Source organism: Capricornis sumatraensis, chromosome 23, assembly GCF_032405125.1.
Source record: "Capricornis sumatraensis isolate serow.1 chromosome 23, serow.2, whole genome shotgun sequence".
Lineage (NCBI taxonomy): Eukaryota > Metazoa > Chordata > Mammalia > Artiodactyla > Bovidae > Capricornis > Capricornis sumatraensis.
Genome location: NC_091091.1, coordinates 11,070,332 through 11,087,877, shown reverse-complemented (window position 1 = coordinate 11,087,877; position 17,546 = coordinate 11,070,332). Strand labels below are relative to the sequence as shown.

The 17,546-nt window shown below is 35.2% G+C and overlaps 1 protein-coding gene across 1 annotated transcript in view; it reads right to left on the bottom strand.

The window, feature by feature from the left end:
- Positions 1 to 754, bottom strand: part of LOC138070522 (lipase member J-like) — a 30,734-nt gene extending 29,980 nt beyond the window's left edge. Inside the window, 1 exon segment of the mRNA XM_068961781.1 lies at positions 650 to 754. Within this exon segment, the coding sequence (XP_068817882.1) occupies positions 650 to 754 (105 nt within the window).
- Positions 755 to 17,546: the final 16,792 nt, after the last annotated feature.

Genomic DNA, 17,546 nt, shown 5'->3' with positions numbered 1-17,546 from the left:
ACAGAGGAGCCTGGTGGGCTATAATCCATAGGGTCACGAAGAGTAGGACATGACTAGCACACACAAACACACATTAATGTAATAATGAATCTTTGTATTCTCCATCTTAAACCTATGTATTTTTTTATTTTCACTAATTCACTGATTAATTCAGTAATAAATATTTATAGAACATCTACTAAGCATCAGTCTTATATACCAGGGGTTCATAGATAAATAAAACAGCAACAACAAAAAATTAAAGCCCCTGCATTCAAGGAGATATCTCAAGAACTAACCAATTATTTTTTTCTGACTACTAATCATAGTTTTACCTACATACCAATATACAATTTTAAAATATGTTTACCCACAAGTGCTTGTTTGTTTATATATATAGCTAAGAATATATACATATTTTTGTGTAAATGCATATATAGAATAGAGAAATGGTATGTTTATGCATATTTTCATTTCAGACACAGAATAAAGCAGAAATGGAAACTGAAAGCTATAGGATAGCAGATGAGAAATATTAGTTGACCCATATTCAAAATACATGAATGCAGAGATACAAACTGACTGTAGAACTGTTCAAATAAAACCCCTCAAAACAGAGTAGCATTCCCCATTACTTTATTAGCTTAACATTTATGTCCTAGCAACTTACAATATTCATATTTGCTTCAGGGTTCACAGATCTTTGTTTTCTAAAGACACCATGAGTAGTTCCAAGAATTAGGATGAAAGACATCACCTTGAAAAGGTACCACATTTGGAATCTACACATAAAAAGAGATTTTAATAATATTAAAATTGCAGCAATTAATACTATTTGACTGCTTAAATAATTCTGTGAGGTAGGGAATATTACCATTTTCAGATGACAAAACAGAGGCTCTGAAAAATTAAATAAACCTGTCTAAGGATATACAATGTATAACTGGCAATCATGTTCAGATTTAGGCCTGCTTAACTCCAAAATCCATGTTTTTCCAATTACTCTATTTTGTAGCACAAATTCCCTCTTTAAAGTCTTCTTGATAGTATTGCTTAGCTCACTTTTAAGAGTTTTACTATATACTGCAGGTTAACTAATATAATTGATATAACTGACATAATAATACTCTTACCAGACTATTATTTATTCAAAGTATGTTTCAAGGTTTCTGGGTTTGGGAGAGGGAAAGGGGGCTAATGTGAAGATTAGAAAGCTTGCATAGCTTACATTCAGCCTCTCAGGGTTTAGATTTTATTTTGTTTACAGAGATATGACTTTGAGTGTGAGTAATTAAATTCTGGAAAGCCAGGACAAGTATATCATTTCTGGAAAACTGAGAAACCAGGGAATCACAGAGGTCACCATCTAGATTTTCTCCCTAGGCCTTGATTTACCAATTTCATAAGACTTGTAAAATGAGCCAGACACTGTACCTGAAAGGATATTACGAGGCATTTTCAAAACTTCCAACTTCACAACTTATAAACTGTGTGACTTTAACCAAGTTACTTACCCTCTCTGAGTATGTTTTCCTACTTAAAAAGTGTAAATAATGCCTACTTCTCAGGTTTGTTATAAAACTTAAATTTGATAAATGTGACGTGATGCTTTCTTAATATAATACTTTATTTTCTTGGGCTCCAAAATTATTGCAGATGGTGTCTGTAGCAGTGAAATTAAAAGACAGTTTCTCCTTGGAAGAAAAGCTATGACCAACCTAGACAGCATATTAAAAAGCAGAGACATTACTTTGTCGACGAAGTTTCACTTCGTCAAAGTTATGGTTTTTTCAGTAGTCAAGTATGGGTGTGAGAGTTGGACCATAAAGAATGCTTTTGAACTGTACTGTTGGAGTAGACTCTTGAGAGTCCCTTGGATTGCAAGGAGATCAAACCAGTCAATCCTAAAGGAGATCAGTCCTAATTATTCATTGGAAGGACTGATGCTAAAGCTGAAGCTCCAGTACTTTGGCCACTTGATGCAAAGAACTGATCCACTGGAAAAGACCCTGATGCTAGGAAAGATTGAGGGCAGGAGGAGAAGGGGAAGACAGAGGATGAGATGGTTGGATGGCATCACTGACAGGACGGACATGAGTTTGAGCAAGTTCCAGGAGTTGGTGATGGACAGGGAAGCCTGGCGTGCTGCAATCCATGGGGCCACAAAGAGTTGGACAGACTAAGCAACTGAACTGTAATATAATACTGGCCATATAACTAACATTTAATACATATTAGGCCACCTTAAGAGAACAAACAAAACACTAGAAATTCAGGAAAATAATTTGCATGCAAATAATTGCTATATCTTATATATTTGTTAAGCTAGTCTCCAGTGCAAAATTTAATAACAGTACAAATTAGGTGGATATGAAATTGAAACTGTATTTATTACTTAAAGTTTCTTTTAATTTAAAGCTTTGATTTATGGAGACTGAATATATCACCTTTGGTCCAGAGGTTTGCATTATATTTGGTATAATAATCTGTGCTTTTCACTGAAGGCAAAAAGCAAATTTTAAAACAGTATTACCAAACTTTTTACCAAAGAGAGAGAAACCTGCTAATTTAAGTGCATAAGAAAAAAAGTTATAACATTTGTAGTCACAACAGTGTTATACAAAGTGTTAATTAAACAGTGTTATGTAAAATGGCAACAACAAAAAAAAGTTCAAAGACTACTTTGTTCATACTGATAAACTCATAGTTGCTTTTCATCTCAAACTGGATTTAATATTGATGTTATTAACTTAACATGAGTTTTCAAATATACTTTGGACATATGCAATTTTTATACTGGTATTCTGCTTAAAAGTTAAATCAATCCATCTAAAAATATTGGAAATAATTTTGTCAAAGTAGATGAAAATATATAAGAAATATTACTTATTGATAGTCAATTCAGTTACTGAGACTTTAACATATATTCAGAACAATTTGGGTACTTGAAACTACTCTTTCAAGTATAAATTTTATGGAATCTAAACACATTAAATGTCTGATAAAAATTTAGCTCTCAAATTGAAATTTTTTAGGAGTAAAAGGCACATCAATTTTTAAAGGCTTAGTAAAGGAGTTTTTAAATATATCAATGATTTTTTAAATACTTATGTTTGATCATTTGAATACAGTGGACCACTATTTATTAAATTTATACAGATACCATAGAGTTAGATGTTGTCACTAAAGTATCATTTTACCTGTAAAACCTAGTATTCTAGTAATTACTATTACCTCAACTTTAGTCATCAACCATAATTTTTTATCTATGTTGGCTGGTTGGTGAAATATTATGTCATGAACTGGTGCTTTGCTTAGTGTAGGGGCAAACTTTTAAAAGATGATTTTAAAGATGGAAGCGTGACAGAAAATTGAGCTTTGTGCAAGAGTAATAAAATTCAAGGTAGCCAATATCGTACATAATGATTTTTAAAGATTATCACACAGTTAGCAAAAGCACTTAAACAAAATTAAACCAAAAAGCTGCATTACTAATAGCACCCATCTGTAATTAAATATAATTTTCTAAAAGTTGATTTGAGGATCAGTTTTCTTCAGTTTCTGCCATTAAAATCATTAGTTTGACTTTAGATATAACCCACAATAATAAAAAAAACATTATGTCATACTTCTTTGTTCTTCTTGATTTTAGGTGCCTAATATATGCATCTTCAAAGTAGTCAATTACATGTTGTGCTCCTTTTGGCAAAGGTTGCTAAATATAATCATAGATAAACTGAAAAAAAAATATGAGAACATTTAATTTCAGTGCAAAAATCAAACCTGGCATTATATAAATTGGCAACAGAAACTACAAAAAATTTTGAAAGAACACTGTTGATACTAATAAATGCTAAGTAGCTTTTCAAGTCACTGTCCCTTCTAAATACATTCACAAAAATATCCACAGAGGTTGTTAGTGGTAGTTTCCCACTAGTGCAGTCTTTTTTTTAATCAGAATTATTAAGACATAATCTAATTCCCTTAAAGTGTTAAAATAGACTTCTGTTCTTCTGACTGGCAGTCACTGTAATAACAGTAATGAGTAGTAAACACGCAGTCTATGACGGTGTAGAGCAGTTCAAATATAGAGGCGACTGTCATGTTATTATTGCTGGGTTTTGAGGATTTCTCCGTATGGAAAACATAAGCAAGTGCTCATTTCTTTCCCTAAAACATATAATAGGAAGAATAATATTGAAGTTTAGCTTAAGTTATTTAAAAATATATGTTGTAAACTCAAGAGAATCAAAAAAACCTTTAAGAAGTACAAACAGTAAGTCAATAAAGAAGGTAAAACAGATTAATAAAAAATGCTCAGTTAGACCTTAAGAAGTAAAAGATTTTTTAAAAAATAAATGAAGAACAAATAAACACAGTAGTAACATGGTAGATTTTAATCAACAATATAATAATCATTTGTGAAAGCGAAAGTGGCAGCCGCTCAGAGGCGTCCGAGTGGGTAGCCTATCCCTTCTCCAGGGGATCCCGATCCAGAAATCGAAAAATCATTCATAAATGCTATATATACTGGTTAAACACAGAAATTGGCAAATTGGATTAGAAAAGCAAGACTCCACTCTGTGATGCCTATAACTAAAGTGAAAGTGAAAGTCACTCAGACCTGTCGGGCTCTTTGTGACCCAATGGACTATATAGTTCATGGAATTCTCCAGGCCAGAATACTGGAGTGGGTAGCCTTTCCCTTCTCCAGGGGATCTTCCCAATTCAGGGATCAAACCCAGGTCTCCCGCATTGGAGGTGGATTCTTTACCAGCTGAGCCACAAGGGAGGCCTATAAGAAATCTGCATTAAATACAGAATATTATTATCAACAGACAGATAGGTTGAAGAGTAAAAGGGTAAAGCAAGATATACCAAAAGAAAGCTGGACGATGTTGATTTCAATTACAGTAGACTCAGAATAAGAAATATAGATAAAAAGCAAGATTAAATAACAATAGGGAATCAGTTCTCCAAGAAGACATAACAATCCTAAATGTGTATGCACCAAACAGCTCAGTGTCCGCTTAGTCCCCTCTGACTCTTTGTGGCCCTGTGGACTGTAGCATGCCAGGCTCCTCTGTCCATGGGATTTTCCAGGCAAGAACACTTGAGCAGGTTGCCATTTCCTACTCCAGGGGATATTTCTGACCCAGGGATCAAACATGTGTCTTTCATGCTTTCTGCATTGCAGGCAGATTCTTTACCACTTAGCCATGTGGGAAGCCTCTGCACCAAAAAACAGACTCTTAAATATATGTAAGCAAGCATTAATAGACTAAAAGGAGAAATAGACAAATTTACCATTATATTTGGAAAATTCAACCCCTCCTTTTCAGTATTTGATAGAATGAGTAGACAGAAAATCAGTAAAAATATAAATGACCTGGACAATACCTAGCAATCACTTGATTTAATTGACATTTATAGAACATTCTATACAACCATAGCATAATACACATTCTTCTCAAACACAAAAAAACATTCATCAATATTGTGGCCAGTAGGAAAGATTTAAATTAAAAGGAATAAAATTCATACAAATTTCTTGGGCCATAACAAAATTAAAATAGCAATCAATAATAAAAGTTATCCAGAAAGTACCCAAATACTTGGAAATTAAATAATACATTTCTAAGTAATCCATAGGTTAAAGAAGAGGGACTTTTAAAAATATCTGAGAGTCTTCCCTGGTGGCTCAATGATAAAGAATCCGCTTGCCAATGCAGGAGACACAGGTTTGATCCCTGGTTGGGGAAGATCCCACATGCCGCATAGCAACTAAGCCCTTGTTCCAATTATAATAAGGGACTACTTAACTCTATGCTCATAAACTTGAAAATGTAAATGAAATACAATAATTCTTTAAAAAGAGAAACTATTAATGTTAAAAGTCACATCCCCCAAAAAGTGATAACCTGAATATTCCAGTATCTATTTTTTAAATTAAATATATAGCATAAAAACCTTCCGAAAAAGAAAAATCCAGGTCAGATAGTTTATGGCCAAATTTCACCAAACATTAAAAAAAAAAATTCTTTACAACCTCTTCCAGAAAATAGAAGAGACGGGTATCCTTTCCAATTAATTTAAAAAAAATTGTATTGGCGTATAACTGATTTCCTTTTCAATTAATTGTATAAGGTCACATTATGAAAGAAGAAAACTATAGACCAATTTCACTCATAAATATAGATTCCAAGACTCTCATCAAAATATCAAAATAAATCCAGCAATATATTGAAAAAATACATCTCAGTCTAGTGGGGTTCAACCCATAAACAAAAGACTGATTCAACATTCAAACATCAATTAGTGTTATTTACCATATTAATAGGCTAAACTGGAAAAAAAAAAAACAGCCTAAGAAGATGCAAAAAAGTGTTTGACTAAGTTAATCATTTAGTCATAAAACTTCTCAACAAATTATATATAGAAAGAAACTTCGTTAAACTAATAAAGGCCATTTATGAAAAGTCTACAGTTCCAATCATACTTGATAAAAGACTGAATGCTTTCTTGATAAGAATTAGGAGCAAGAAAAGAGGTCCTTTCTCTCCACTTCTATTCAACATTGTACTGAAAGTCCTAGCCAGTGCAATTAAGCAAGGAAAAAAAAAATTAAAGGCATACCTGATTATCTATGTAGAAAATAACAAAGAATCTATGTATGCTTTAAAAATTTCCTAAAAAAATAAGTGATTTTTAAAGGATTAAAGATAAAAGATAATATAGAAGAGTCAGCAATAAGCACTTGAAATTTAAAATTTTAGAAATCCCAATTATAATAGCACTTTACTTTGCCTCATAAATGGCTACTTATGTATAAATCTAAAAGCCTAATTAAAAGAGATTGTATTGAACAGTCTTTTGGACTCTGTGGGAGAGGGAGAGGGTGGGATGATTTGGGAGAATGGCATTGAAACATGTATAATATCATATAAGAAATGAATCACCAGTCTAGGTTCGATGCAGGATATAGGATGTTTGCGGCTGGTGCACTGGGATGACCCAGAGGAATGGTATGGGGAGGGAGATGGGAGGGGAGTTCAGGATTGGGAACACGTGTACACCCATGGCGGATTCATGTTGATGTATGGCAAAACCAATACAATATTATAAAGTAAAAAAAAAAAATAATAATAATAAAATAAAATTTTAAAAAAAGAAAGAATATCATGAACAGAATTACCTTTACAAATAAATTAAGCAAAGGAAACATCCAATTGTAACTTTATTACATGCACTGTTTTTGTGAATTAACTTAATAATTTGTGTGAGGCAAATGACAAGAATAAATCTTACCTAGGATAAAAAAAAAAAGAGAGAGATTGTCAGATTGGATCAAAAGGAAGGCTATCCTCAAGAAATTTGCTTTAAAGATAGAGGCATGACTATAGTAAAACTGTAAAGGGGGAAAATAATATAACAAACTAATACTAATCAAAGGAAAGCTATATTAATATCAGGTAGTACAGATTTTAAAGGAAAACATAAACTGTGACAAATAGTACAATTTCAAAATGATAGAGCAATTCAGCAACAGTTTATCAATCTACATATTTATATCCATCTCTCTCTAAAAAGAGAGTCAGGAGTCAAAAACCCAGACCTGATTAAGCTGTAAGAAGAAAGACTTATGTATTTATATCCTTATTTACAGTTAGAAATGTTAATTTATAAAGGATAGGGCACATATATAGAAAATCAGTAAGGATTTAGAAGGGCTGAAGAACACAATTCTTATTAAAATCTAAGGCATTTTCATAGAAATTAAGCTCTTTTTAGACGGTATATAAAATGGTGAAAACTTCAAAGAGTCAAAATAATTTTGAAAAAGAACACAACTGGAATATTCACAGTAACCAAATTCAAGATTTATTTATTGTAAGGCTAAAGTTATCAAAAGAGTGTGGCACTGGTAGAACAAGATAGATAAATGGATGAGAACAGAGTTTAGGATAGATCTACATTTACACGGTCAATTAATTCTCAACAAAGATGCAAAGGGAATTCAGTCTAAAACACAATGCTGAAACAAATATTCATATGCAAAGGTATGAACTTTGATCCATATCTAACATCAAATACAACAATTAACTTAAAAAGGACCATAGACCTACAAATCTGGAAAACTCAGCAGTGGTCACAGGATTGGAAAAGGTCAATTTTCATTCCAATCCCAAAGAAAGGCAATGCCAAACAATGTTCAAACTACTGCACAATTGCACTCATCTCACACGCTAGCTAAGTACTGCTCAAAATTCTCCAAGCCAGGCTTCAACAGTATGTGAACCGTGTATTTCCAGATATTCAAGCTGGATTTAGAAAAGGCAGAGGAACCAGAGATCAAATTGTCAACATCTGCTGGATCATCGAAAAAGCAAGAGAATTCCGAAACATCTACTGTTCTTTTATTGACTATGCCAAAGCCTTTGACCATGTGGACCACAACAAACTGTGGAATATTCTGCAAGAGATGGTAATATTAGACCACCTGACCTGCCTCCTGAGAAATATGTATGCAGGTCTGGAAGCAACAGTTAGAACTGGACATGGAACAACAGACTGGTTCCAAATAGGGAAAGGAGTACATCAAGGTTGTATGTTGTCACCTGCTTATTTAACTTATATGCAGAGTACATCATGAGAAATGCTAGATTGGATGAAGCACAAGCTGGAATCAAGATCGCCAGGAGAAATATCAATAACCTCAGGTATGCAGATGACACCCCTTATGGCAGAAAGCAAAGAACTAAAGAGCCTCTTGATGAAGGTGAAAGAGGAAAGTGAAAAAGTTGGCTTAAAGCTCAACATTCAGAAAACTAAGATCATGGCATCTGGTCCCATCACTTCATGGCAAATAGATGGGGAACAATGGAAACAGTGACAGACTTTATTTTGAGGGGCTCCCAAATCACAGCAGATGGTGACTGCACCCATGAAATAAAAGACACTTGCTCCTTGGAAGAAAAGCTTGACAAAGCTAGACAGCATATTAAAAAGCAGAGACATTACTTTACCAACAACTGTCCGTCTAGTCAAGGCTATGGTTTTTCCAGGAGTCATGTATGGATGTGAGAGTTGGACTGTGAAGAAAGCTGAGCACCAACGATATGATGCTTTTGAACTGTGGTGTTGGAGAAGACTCTTGAGAGTCCCTTGGACTGCAAGGAGATCCAACCAGTCTATCTTAAACAAAATCAGTCCTGAATATTCATTGGAAGGACTGATGCTGAAGCTGAAACTCCAGTACTTTGGCCACCTGATGCGAAGAACCTACTCTTTGGAAAAGACCCTGATGTTGGGAAATATTGAAGGTGGGAGGAGAAGGGGATGACAGAGGATGAGATGGTTGGATGGCATCACCGATGCAGTGGACATTAGTTTGAGTGGGCTCCAGGAGTTGGTGAAAGACAGGGAAGCCTGGCATGCTGAAGTCCATGGGGTCGCAAAGAGTGGGACATGACTGAGCGACTGAACTGAACTGAATAAACCATAAAAATTCTGGAAGAAAACATAAGAGAAAAGTCTTCATTACCTTGAGGTATAAATCCAGTATTTCTTTGATAGCAGACAAAAAATAGAAACCATATAAGTTAAAAATGGACAAATTAAGGACATCTGCACTTGGAAAGATGCTGATAATATAATGAGCACAAGTCATATACAGGAAGAAAGCATTTGCCAGTCCCACATTTTATTTGTATCCAATATATATAATAAACTCCATAAATTCAGTGATAAGAAAATAAACTACCCAACTTATTTAATAGGTAGAAACTTTGAACAGACACTTCATAAAAGTAGATATATGAATGGCAAACGACCACATGAAAAGATGGTCAATATCAAACATCACTGGAGAAATTAAAATTAAAACCTTACTGAAATGCCATCACATACTTGTTAGCATGGCTAAAGCTGAAAGGATTGGTCATATTCAATGATACTAAGGATGGGAAATAACTGGAATCTTCAAACGGTTCTGTCAGAATGTAAAATGGTAAAGCCGTTTTGGGAAACAGTTTCACTTGATAGTTCCTTTCAAAGTTGAACACACATCTACCATATAATCAGACTATTCTACTCCCAGATATTTACACAAGATAAATGAAAGCAAATATTCATATAAAGATTTTATATGTCATAGCAGCTTTAGTTTTCATGGTAAATAACTAGAAACAATCCAAATGTTCATCAGGAGGTGAACAGATAAACATACTGCGATATATCCATATAAAGAAATACCATTTATCTATAAAAAGAAATGAACTGACACATTCGACAACATGAATTTCAAAATAATCATGCCAAATAGTCAATGAAAACAATACAAATAACAACAAAATAATAACATTTGTAGAAACAATATTTTTTTGACCACAATTATATGAAATTAGAAATCAACTACAGAAAGAAAACCAGGAAAAGAACAAACACATGGAGACTAAACAACAGGCTATTTAAAAAATGGATTCAAAGAGGAAATAAGAAAATACCTCAAGATAAATCAAAATGGAAACAAAATATTCCAAAATCTATGGGATGCTGCAAAAGCAGGTATAAGAGGGAAGTTCACATATATACACATACTTTACTATATACTTGAAACTGACACATTGTTGTGCATTAGCCATACTTCAATAAAAAATTAAATTACATTAAGGAACAATCTAAAATAGCTCCATGGGGCTATTTATCTTGATTTTATGCCATCTAAATACTGTTAGATATGCCATTAATGATTATGTAAATTATCAATGCAATAAATAAGGACAGAAAGTGCTGTGAATCACATTATCAAGTATTCTTTGTTCACTGACATTGTATTTTATATCACTATAGTAATATTATATCATAGAAAAGAACCCTCTGAGAAAATATGTTTAATATTGATACCACCCCACTGCATTACCATTCAGCCTATCTTCCTTTAAGTATTATCCTCAAAAGTCTTGGCTATCTTCTAGGCAAAGAGTTAGTGAACTCTCAGTCTCTGAGAATTCTAATTTGGATTCCAGTTGCCAAAGATACTGTATTGAACATGACAATGTTTCTGTCCTTTTGTTGCTTAAATTCTAGTGAGAGAAAAACTAAACTAAATAAATAATAAATAGTTAGATAAGTAAAAAGCAAGTTCAATTCTAAAGGTAATTAAGTGATATTAAGAAAATAGGTTAATGGAAAAGAGGGTCACTGGGTGGCTATTTTAGGTCAAGTGGTTGGGGAAGACCTCTTTAGGTAACTTTTAAGCTGCACTTGAATGATCAGGAGGAGCGAGCCTTGCAGAAAATTGGGAAGAAGTAAGGCAAACTGCCAGGGTGAATAGGAAGAGTAAATATAAGCACATCTGTCCCAGCTGTTTTACAACACTACCTTCTCTAGGTCATTGAGTCATTCACACCTCTGTCAGAGATACACCAGTGCTAGTAGCCAACCATGCACCCACACAACCTTACAGTTATAGCTCTGAATTAATATAATCCATTTTGGAGGTTAGGAGTGTAGGTGGGGAGGGTGGCTCTATCACTCCCTGAAGACTAAACGTGATAAGAAATCACAAGCCACCATGGCTACTTCCACTGAATGGTCATAACATTCCCAAATTTTGGATAACTTTTTAAAAAGGATATTGTTGATCATAGGGGGAAAAAAAAAAAGAGAGTGAAGAATTAATGCAAATTCACAACTACTGGCAACACAATTCAAAAAGTATAACTTATACTCAAGAACAACATATGCAAATGTTTCCCACTTCCACAGATAATCTGAGAATATGTTCACCAGAACTAAAATAACTCAACTTAGTTGTGAAAGTGAAAGTGTTAATAGCTCAGTATCTAGCTCTTTGTGATGCCATGTACTGCAGCTTGCCAGGTTCCTCTGTCCATGGAATACTCCAGGCAAGAATACTGGAGTGGGTAGCCATTCCCTTCTCCAGGGGGCCTTCCCAACCCAGGGATCAAACCTGGGTCTTCAGATGTTATGACCATTGCAGTCAGATTCTTTACTGTCTGAGCCATCAGGGTAGCTCCAACTTAGAAGCACAAGACATATAAACACTACCAAGATAAGATATAAACATAGACTTGAGAAATATCATTGAATACTTTTTAAAAATCAATTATTGGTGCATTATTGATTTACAATGTTGTGTTAGTTTTAGGTGTACAGCAAAGTGAATCAGTTATACATATACCTATATCCGCTTTTTTTTTTTTTAAGATTCTTTTCCATATAAGGCATTGCACAGTACTGTGTAGAGTTCCCTGAGTTATACAGCAGGTTATTCTTAGTTATCTATTTTATATATAGTAGTGACTGAATATTTTATACCAAGTAGTTGAATTTTTATCTGTATGAGACTGAGAATTACTAAAAGTTATTTGAGAATGGCAATGACCAATCTAGAAACTTGGTGCAGAATAGAGATTAGGAGCAGAGAGGTCAGTTAGAAAGCTACTATAATAATTAAATTAAGAACTAATGACTGTTTGAACTTAAGTAATAGATTAATCTGCATTTAGATGCTTATATCTGATAGACAGAGTGCCTGATGAACTATAAACGGAGGTTCGTGACATTGTAGAGGAGACAGGGATCAAGACCATCCCCAAGAAAAAGATATGCAGAAAAGCAAAACGGCTGTCTGAGGAGGCCTTACAAATAGCTGTGAAAAGAAGAGAAGTGAAAAGCAAAGGAGAAAAGTAAATATATACCCATTTGGATGCAGAGTTCCAAAGAATAGCAAGGAGAGATAAGAAAGCCTTTCTCATGATCAATGCAAAGAAATAGAGGAAAACAATAGAATGGTAAAGACTAGAGATCTCTTCAAGAAAATTAGAGCTACCAAGGGAACATTTCATGCAAAGATGGGCTCGATAAAGGACAGAAATGGTATGGACCTAACAGAAGCAGAATATATTAAGAAGAGGTGGCAAGAATACACAAAAGAACTGAACAAAAAAAGAGCTTCACGACCAAGATAATCACGATGGTGTGATCACTCACCTAGAGCCAGACATCCTGGAATGTGAAGTCAAGTGGGCCTTAGAAAGCATCACTATGAACAAAGCTAGTGGAGGTGATGGAATTCTAGTTGAGCTATTTCAAATCCTGAAAGATGATGCTGTGAAAGTGCTGCACTCAATATGCCAGCAAATTTGGACAACTCAGCAGTGGCCACAAGACTGGAAAACGTCAGTTTTCACTCCAATCCCAAAGAAAGGCAATGCCAAAGAATGCTCAAACTACTGCACAATTGCACTCATTTCACATGGTAGTAAAGTAATGCTCAAAATTCTCCAAGCCAGGCTTCAGCAATACATGAACTGTGAACTTCCAGATGTTCAAGCTGGTTTTAGAGAAGGCAGAGGAACCAGAGATCAAATTGCCAACATCTGCTGGATCATCGAAAAAGCAAGAGTTCCAGAAGAACATCTATTTCTACTTTATTGACTATGCCAAAGCATTTGACTGTGTGAATCACAATCAACTGTGGAAAATTCTGAAAGAGATGGGAATACCAGACCACCTGACCTGCCTCTAGAGAAACCTATGTGCAGGTCAGGAAGCAAAAATTAGAAGTGGACACGGAACAACAGACTGGTTCCAAATAGGAAAAGGAATACATCAAGGCTGTATATTGTCACCCTGCTTATTTAACTTACATGCAGAATACATCAAGAGAAACGCTGGGCTGGAAGAAGCACAAGCTGGAATCAAGATTGCCAGGAGAAATATCAATAACCTCTGATATGCAGATGACACCACCCTTATGGCAGAAAGTAAAGAGGAACTAAAAAGCCTCTTGATGAAAGTGAAAGAGGAGAGGAAAAATGTTGGCTTAAAGCTCAACATTCAGAAAACGAAGATCATGGCATCTGGTCCCATCACTTCATGGGAAATAGATGGGAAAACAATGGAAACAGCAGCAGACTTTATTTGGGGGGGGGGAGGGCTCTAAAATCACTGTAGATGGTGATTGCAGCCATGAAATTAAAAGACGCTTACTCCTTGGAAGGAAAGTTATGACCAACCTACTTAGCACATTCAAAAGCAGAGACATTACTTTGCCAACAAAGGTCCATCTAGTCAAGGCTATGGTTTTTTCAGTAGTCACGTATGGATGTGAGAGTTGGACTGTGAAGAAAGCTGAGCGCCAAAGAATTGCTGCTTTTGAACTGCAGTGTTGGAGAAGACTCTTGAGAGTCCCTTGGAGTGCAAGGAGATCCAACCAGTCCATTCCAAAGGAGATCACTCTGGGTGTTCTCTGGAAGGACTGATGCCAAAGCTGAAACTCCAATACTTTGGCAATCTGATGCAACAAGTTGACTCATTGGAAAAGACTGATGCTGGGAGGGATTGGGGGCAGGAGGAGAAGGAGACAACAGAGGATGAGATGGCTGGATGGCATCACCGACTCGATGGACATGAGTTTGAGTGAACTCTAGGAGTTGGTGATGGACAGGGAGGCCTGGTGTGCTGCAATACATGGGGTTGCAAACAGTCGGACATGACTGAGCAACTGACCTGAATGGATTAATCTGTCAATGATCACCTTTCAAAATTCTCAATATCCACTGTTGACAAGAATGCTGTAAAATAGGCACTGTAGAATATTGCTGGTAGAAATGGAATTTGTACTTTTCTGAGGTACAATGGAGAGGGATTGGATTTAAGAGACAGAGGAGAAGAGATAAAAAAACCCAGAAGACTAATAGATATCAAGGATGAGAAAAGAGAAGATATATTGAAGATGACTATGAGATTTCAAGTTTGATTATGCAGGGTGACCAGACTATTAACAGAAATGAGGTAACAAGAGGAGATGACAGGAAAGAGAAGAACATACTCAACAGATCATGAGGACCTGCATTGAGTCCTCAGGATACTGCTTAACCTAGGAAAAATTCACTTGAATTTAGCGTGTATATTTACATATGTAAAATGATGCAAGATGGTTCAATATCTGCAAATCAATCAATGTGATACACCACAATAATAAAAGGATAAAAATCACAAGATCATAAAAAGCATTTGACAAAATTCAGCATCCATTCATGATTAAAAAAAATACTCTCATCAAATTGTATAGAGGGAACATATCTCAGCATAGTAAAGGCCATGTATGATAGAATCACAGCTAATATCACCTCAATGCTGAAAAGCTGAAAGCATTTCCTCTAAAACTGGGAACAAGATAAGATGCCCACTTGTACCACTTCTAAATAAATGGTACTAGAAGTTCTAGCCATGGCAATCACATAACAAAAAGAAATTAAAGCTATTCAAATTAAAGGAAGGGCAGAACTGCAAAAATGGGGCTTCCCCGCTGGCACAGCAGTAAAGAATCCGCCTGCAGTGCAGGAAATTCAGGAGATGCAGGTTCGATCCCTAGGGAAGGAAGCTCCCCTGGAGTAGGAAATGGCAACCCAGTATTTTTGCCTGGAAAATTCCATGGACAGAGGATCCTGGCAGGTTACAGTCCATGGCGTCACAAAGAGACACAACTTAGCGACTAAATGACAAAAACAAGGGTAAAAATGACACTACTTGCAGATGACACAATACTCTACATAGAGAAACCTAAAGTCTCCACCCAAAAGGTATTACAACTAAAGAATGAATTCAGTAAGGTTGCAGGATACAAGATTAATATACAGAAATCTGTTAGTTTACTATACACTAATAATGAACTACCAGAAAGAGAAAGCAAGCAAACAATCTTGTTTAAAACTGTGTTAATAAAATACTTAGGAAAAACTTAATCAAGGAGGTTAAAGACCTATAAAACATGGATAAAGGAAATTTGTAGATGATACAAAGAAATGGAAAGATATTCTGTGGTCATAAATTGGACAAATTAATATTGTTAAAATAACCATACTATCCAAAGCAATCTATAAATTTAATGCAATCTCTATCATCATAACCAGCACATTTTTCACTAACGAGAATAATCGGAAAATTTATACAAAACTGCAAAAGACCCCTAATTGCTAAAGCAATCTTGAGAAAAAAGAACAAAGCTAGAGGTATCACCTTCTCAGATTTCAAACTGCATGAAAAAGTCTTGAAATCAAAATGCTGGTATTGTCACAAAAACAGACACATAGATCAATGGAACAGAATAGAGAGCCAGGAAATAAATCCACACACTTAAGTCAATAAATCTATAACAAAAACGTAAGACTATACAGTGGAAAGAAAGATAGTCTCAGTGCTGGGAAAACTGGACAGCTACATGTAAAGAAACGAGATTAGAACATTTCCTCACATTTTAGCCAAAAATAAACTCAAAATGATTTAACAATCTAAATGTATGCAACTGAACTGAACTGAACTGAAAGCCATAAAACTTATAGAAGAGAATACAGGTAGACCACTCTTTGATATAAATGTAAGCAATATTTTTTTTTGGACTTGTCTCCTAAGGCAAATGAAACACATGCAAAAATAAAGCATGAAACTAAATTGAACTTATACGCTTTTGCACAGCAAATGAAATGATTATTAAAATTAAAAGACAATGTATTGAATGGGACAAAATATTTGCAAATGATATGACCAATAAGGGGTTACTATCCAAAGTATATTTCGATTATCTTTTCTTAGATATTATATCTTTATTAGATATATGTAATATTGATCTATCACCAACTTGAAGCCTGATAATTTCTCCCTCATGTGTACATACAGTAAAACTTCTAATTTTTAATGTTTTCATTATAATTGACTATCATCGTCAATTTTCTTATAAAAGTTTCTCTAGTGTCTAGGTAATAATTTATCTGCAATTCAGGGTAACTGAAATGGTTCAGTCTTATCCTTGCATATTACTGTTTCTTGAGAATTTCCAGGACAACGTTAGAAAGCAAACAAACAAAAAACTAGTGGTAAGGGCATGAATCCTTGTCTTGCTCATCCGCGCATCTCTTACAGCAATCGGAATGTTTTGTCATAAAATTTAATATTTACTGAAGAGAAGATTGACCTAAAATTCTCTGGTGAACCAAATATCTTTAACTGCCAATAATCTGGAATACAGAATTTTCTGGCCCCCTTTTACAGGTGGAAAAATTGAGGTTCAAAAAGTTTATCGTTTACACAATGCCCGAGGGTTAAACAAAATTTCTCCCAAATTCTTTTTCTGTTATGTGAATAGTGACTGTTAAGGTACTTGAAGAAAGCTGGCTCTGGCATCACTGCTGTGTTCCTTTCAGGCTTAAGGCTATTAAGCCAAGGTTCCAACAAGGCACAGTTACCCTAATAGTCAACCCTGGGCTGGGTCTCCACAGTAGTCAACACCAGCCCTGTGGCGAGGCGGGGTCTCACGCTCTAACATCTATATGATTTACAGGTTTGAGGGGCGAGAGGCAGGTTGGAAATCACAGCTTATCGGATGGAGCCACGATCCTTGAAGACAGCTCCTGGCTCTCAAACCAAGAGGAAGGCCAAGATTTGCCGGTCTTCAGCGCTGATCATTCTCTCAGCTCGAGTCGCCTCCTCTCCGCCCCCTGCAGGCCGACCAGGGAGCTGCTCAGGGGCCGAGTTGGGCC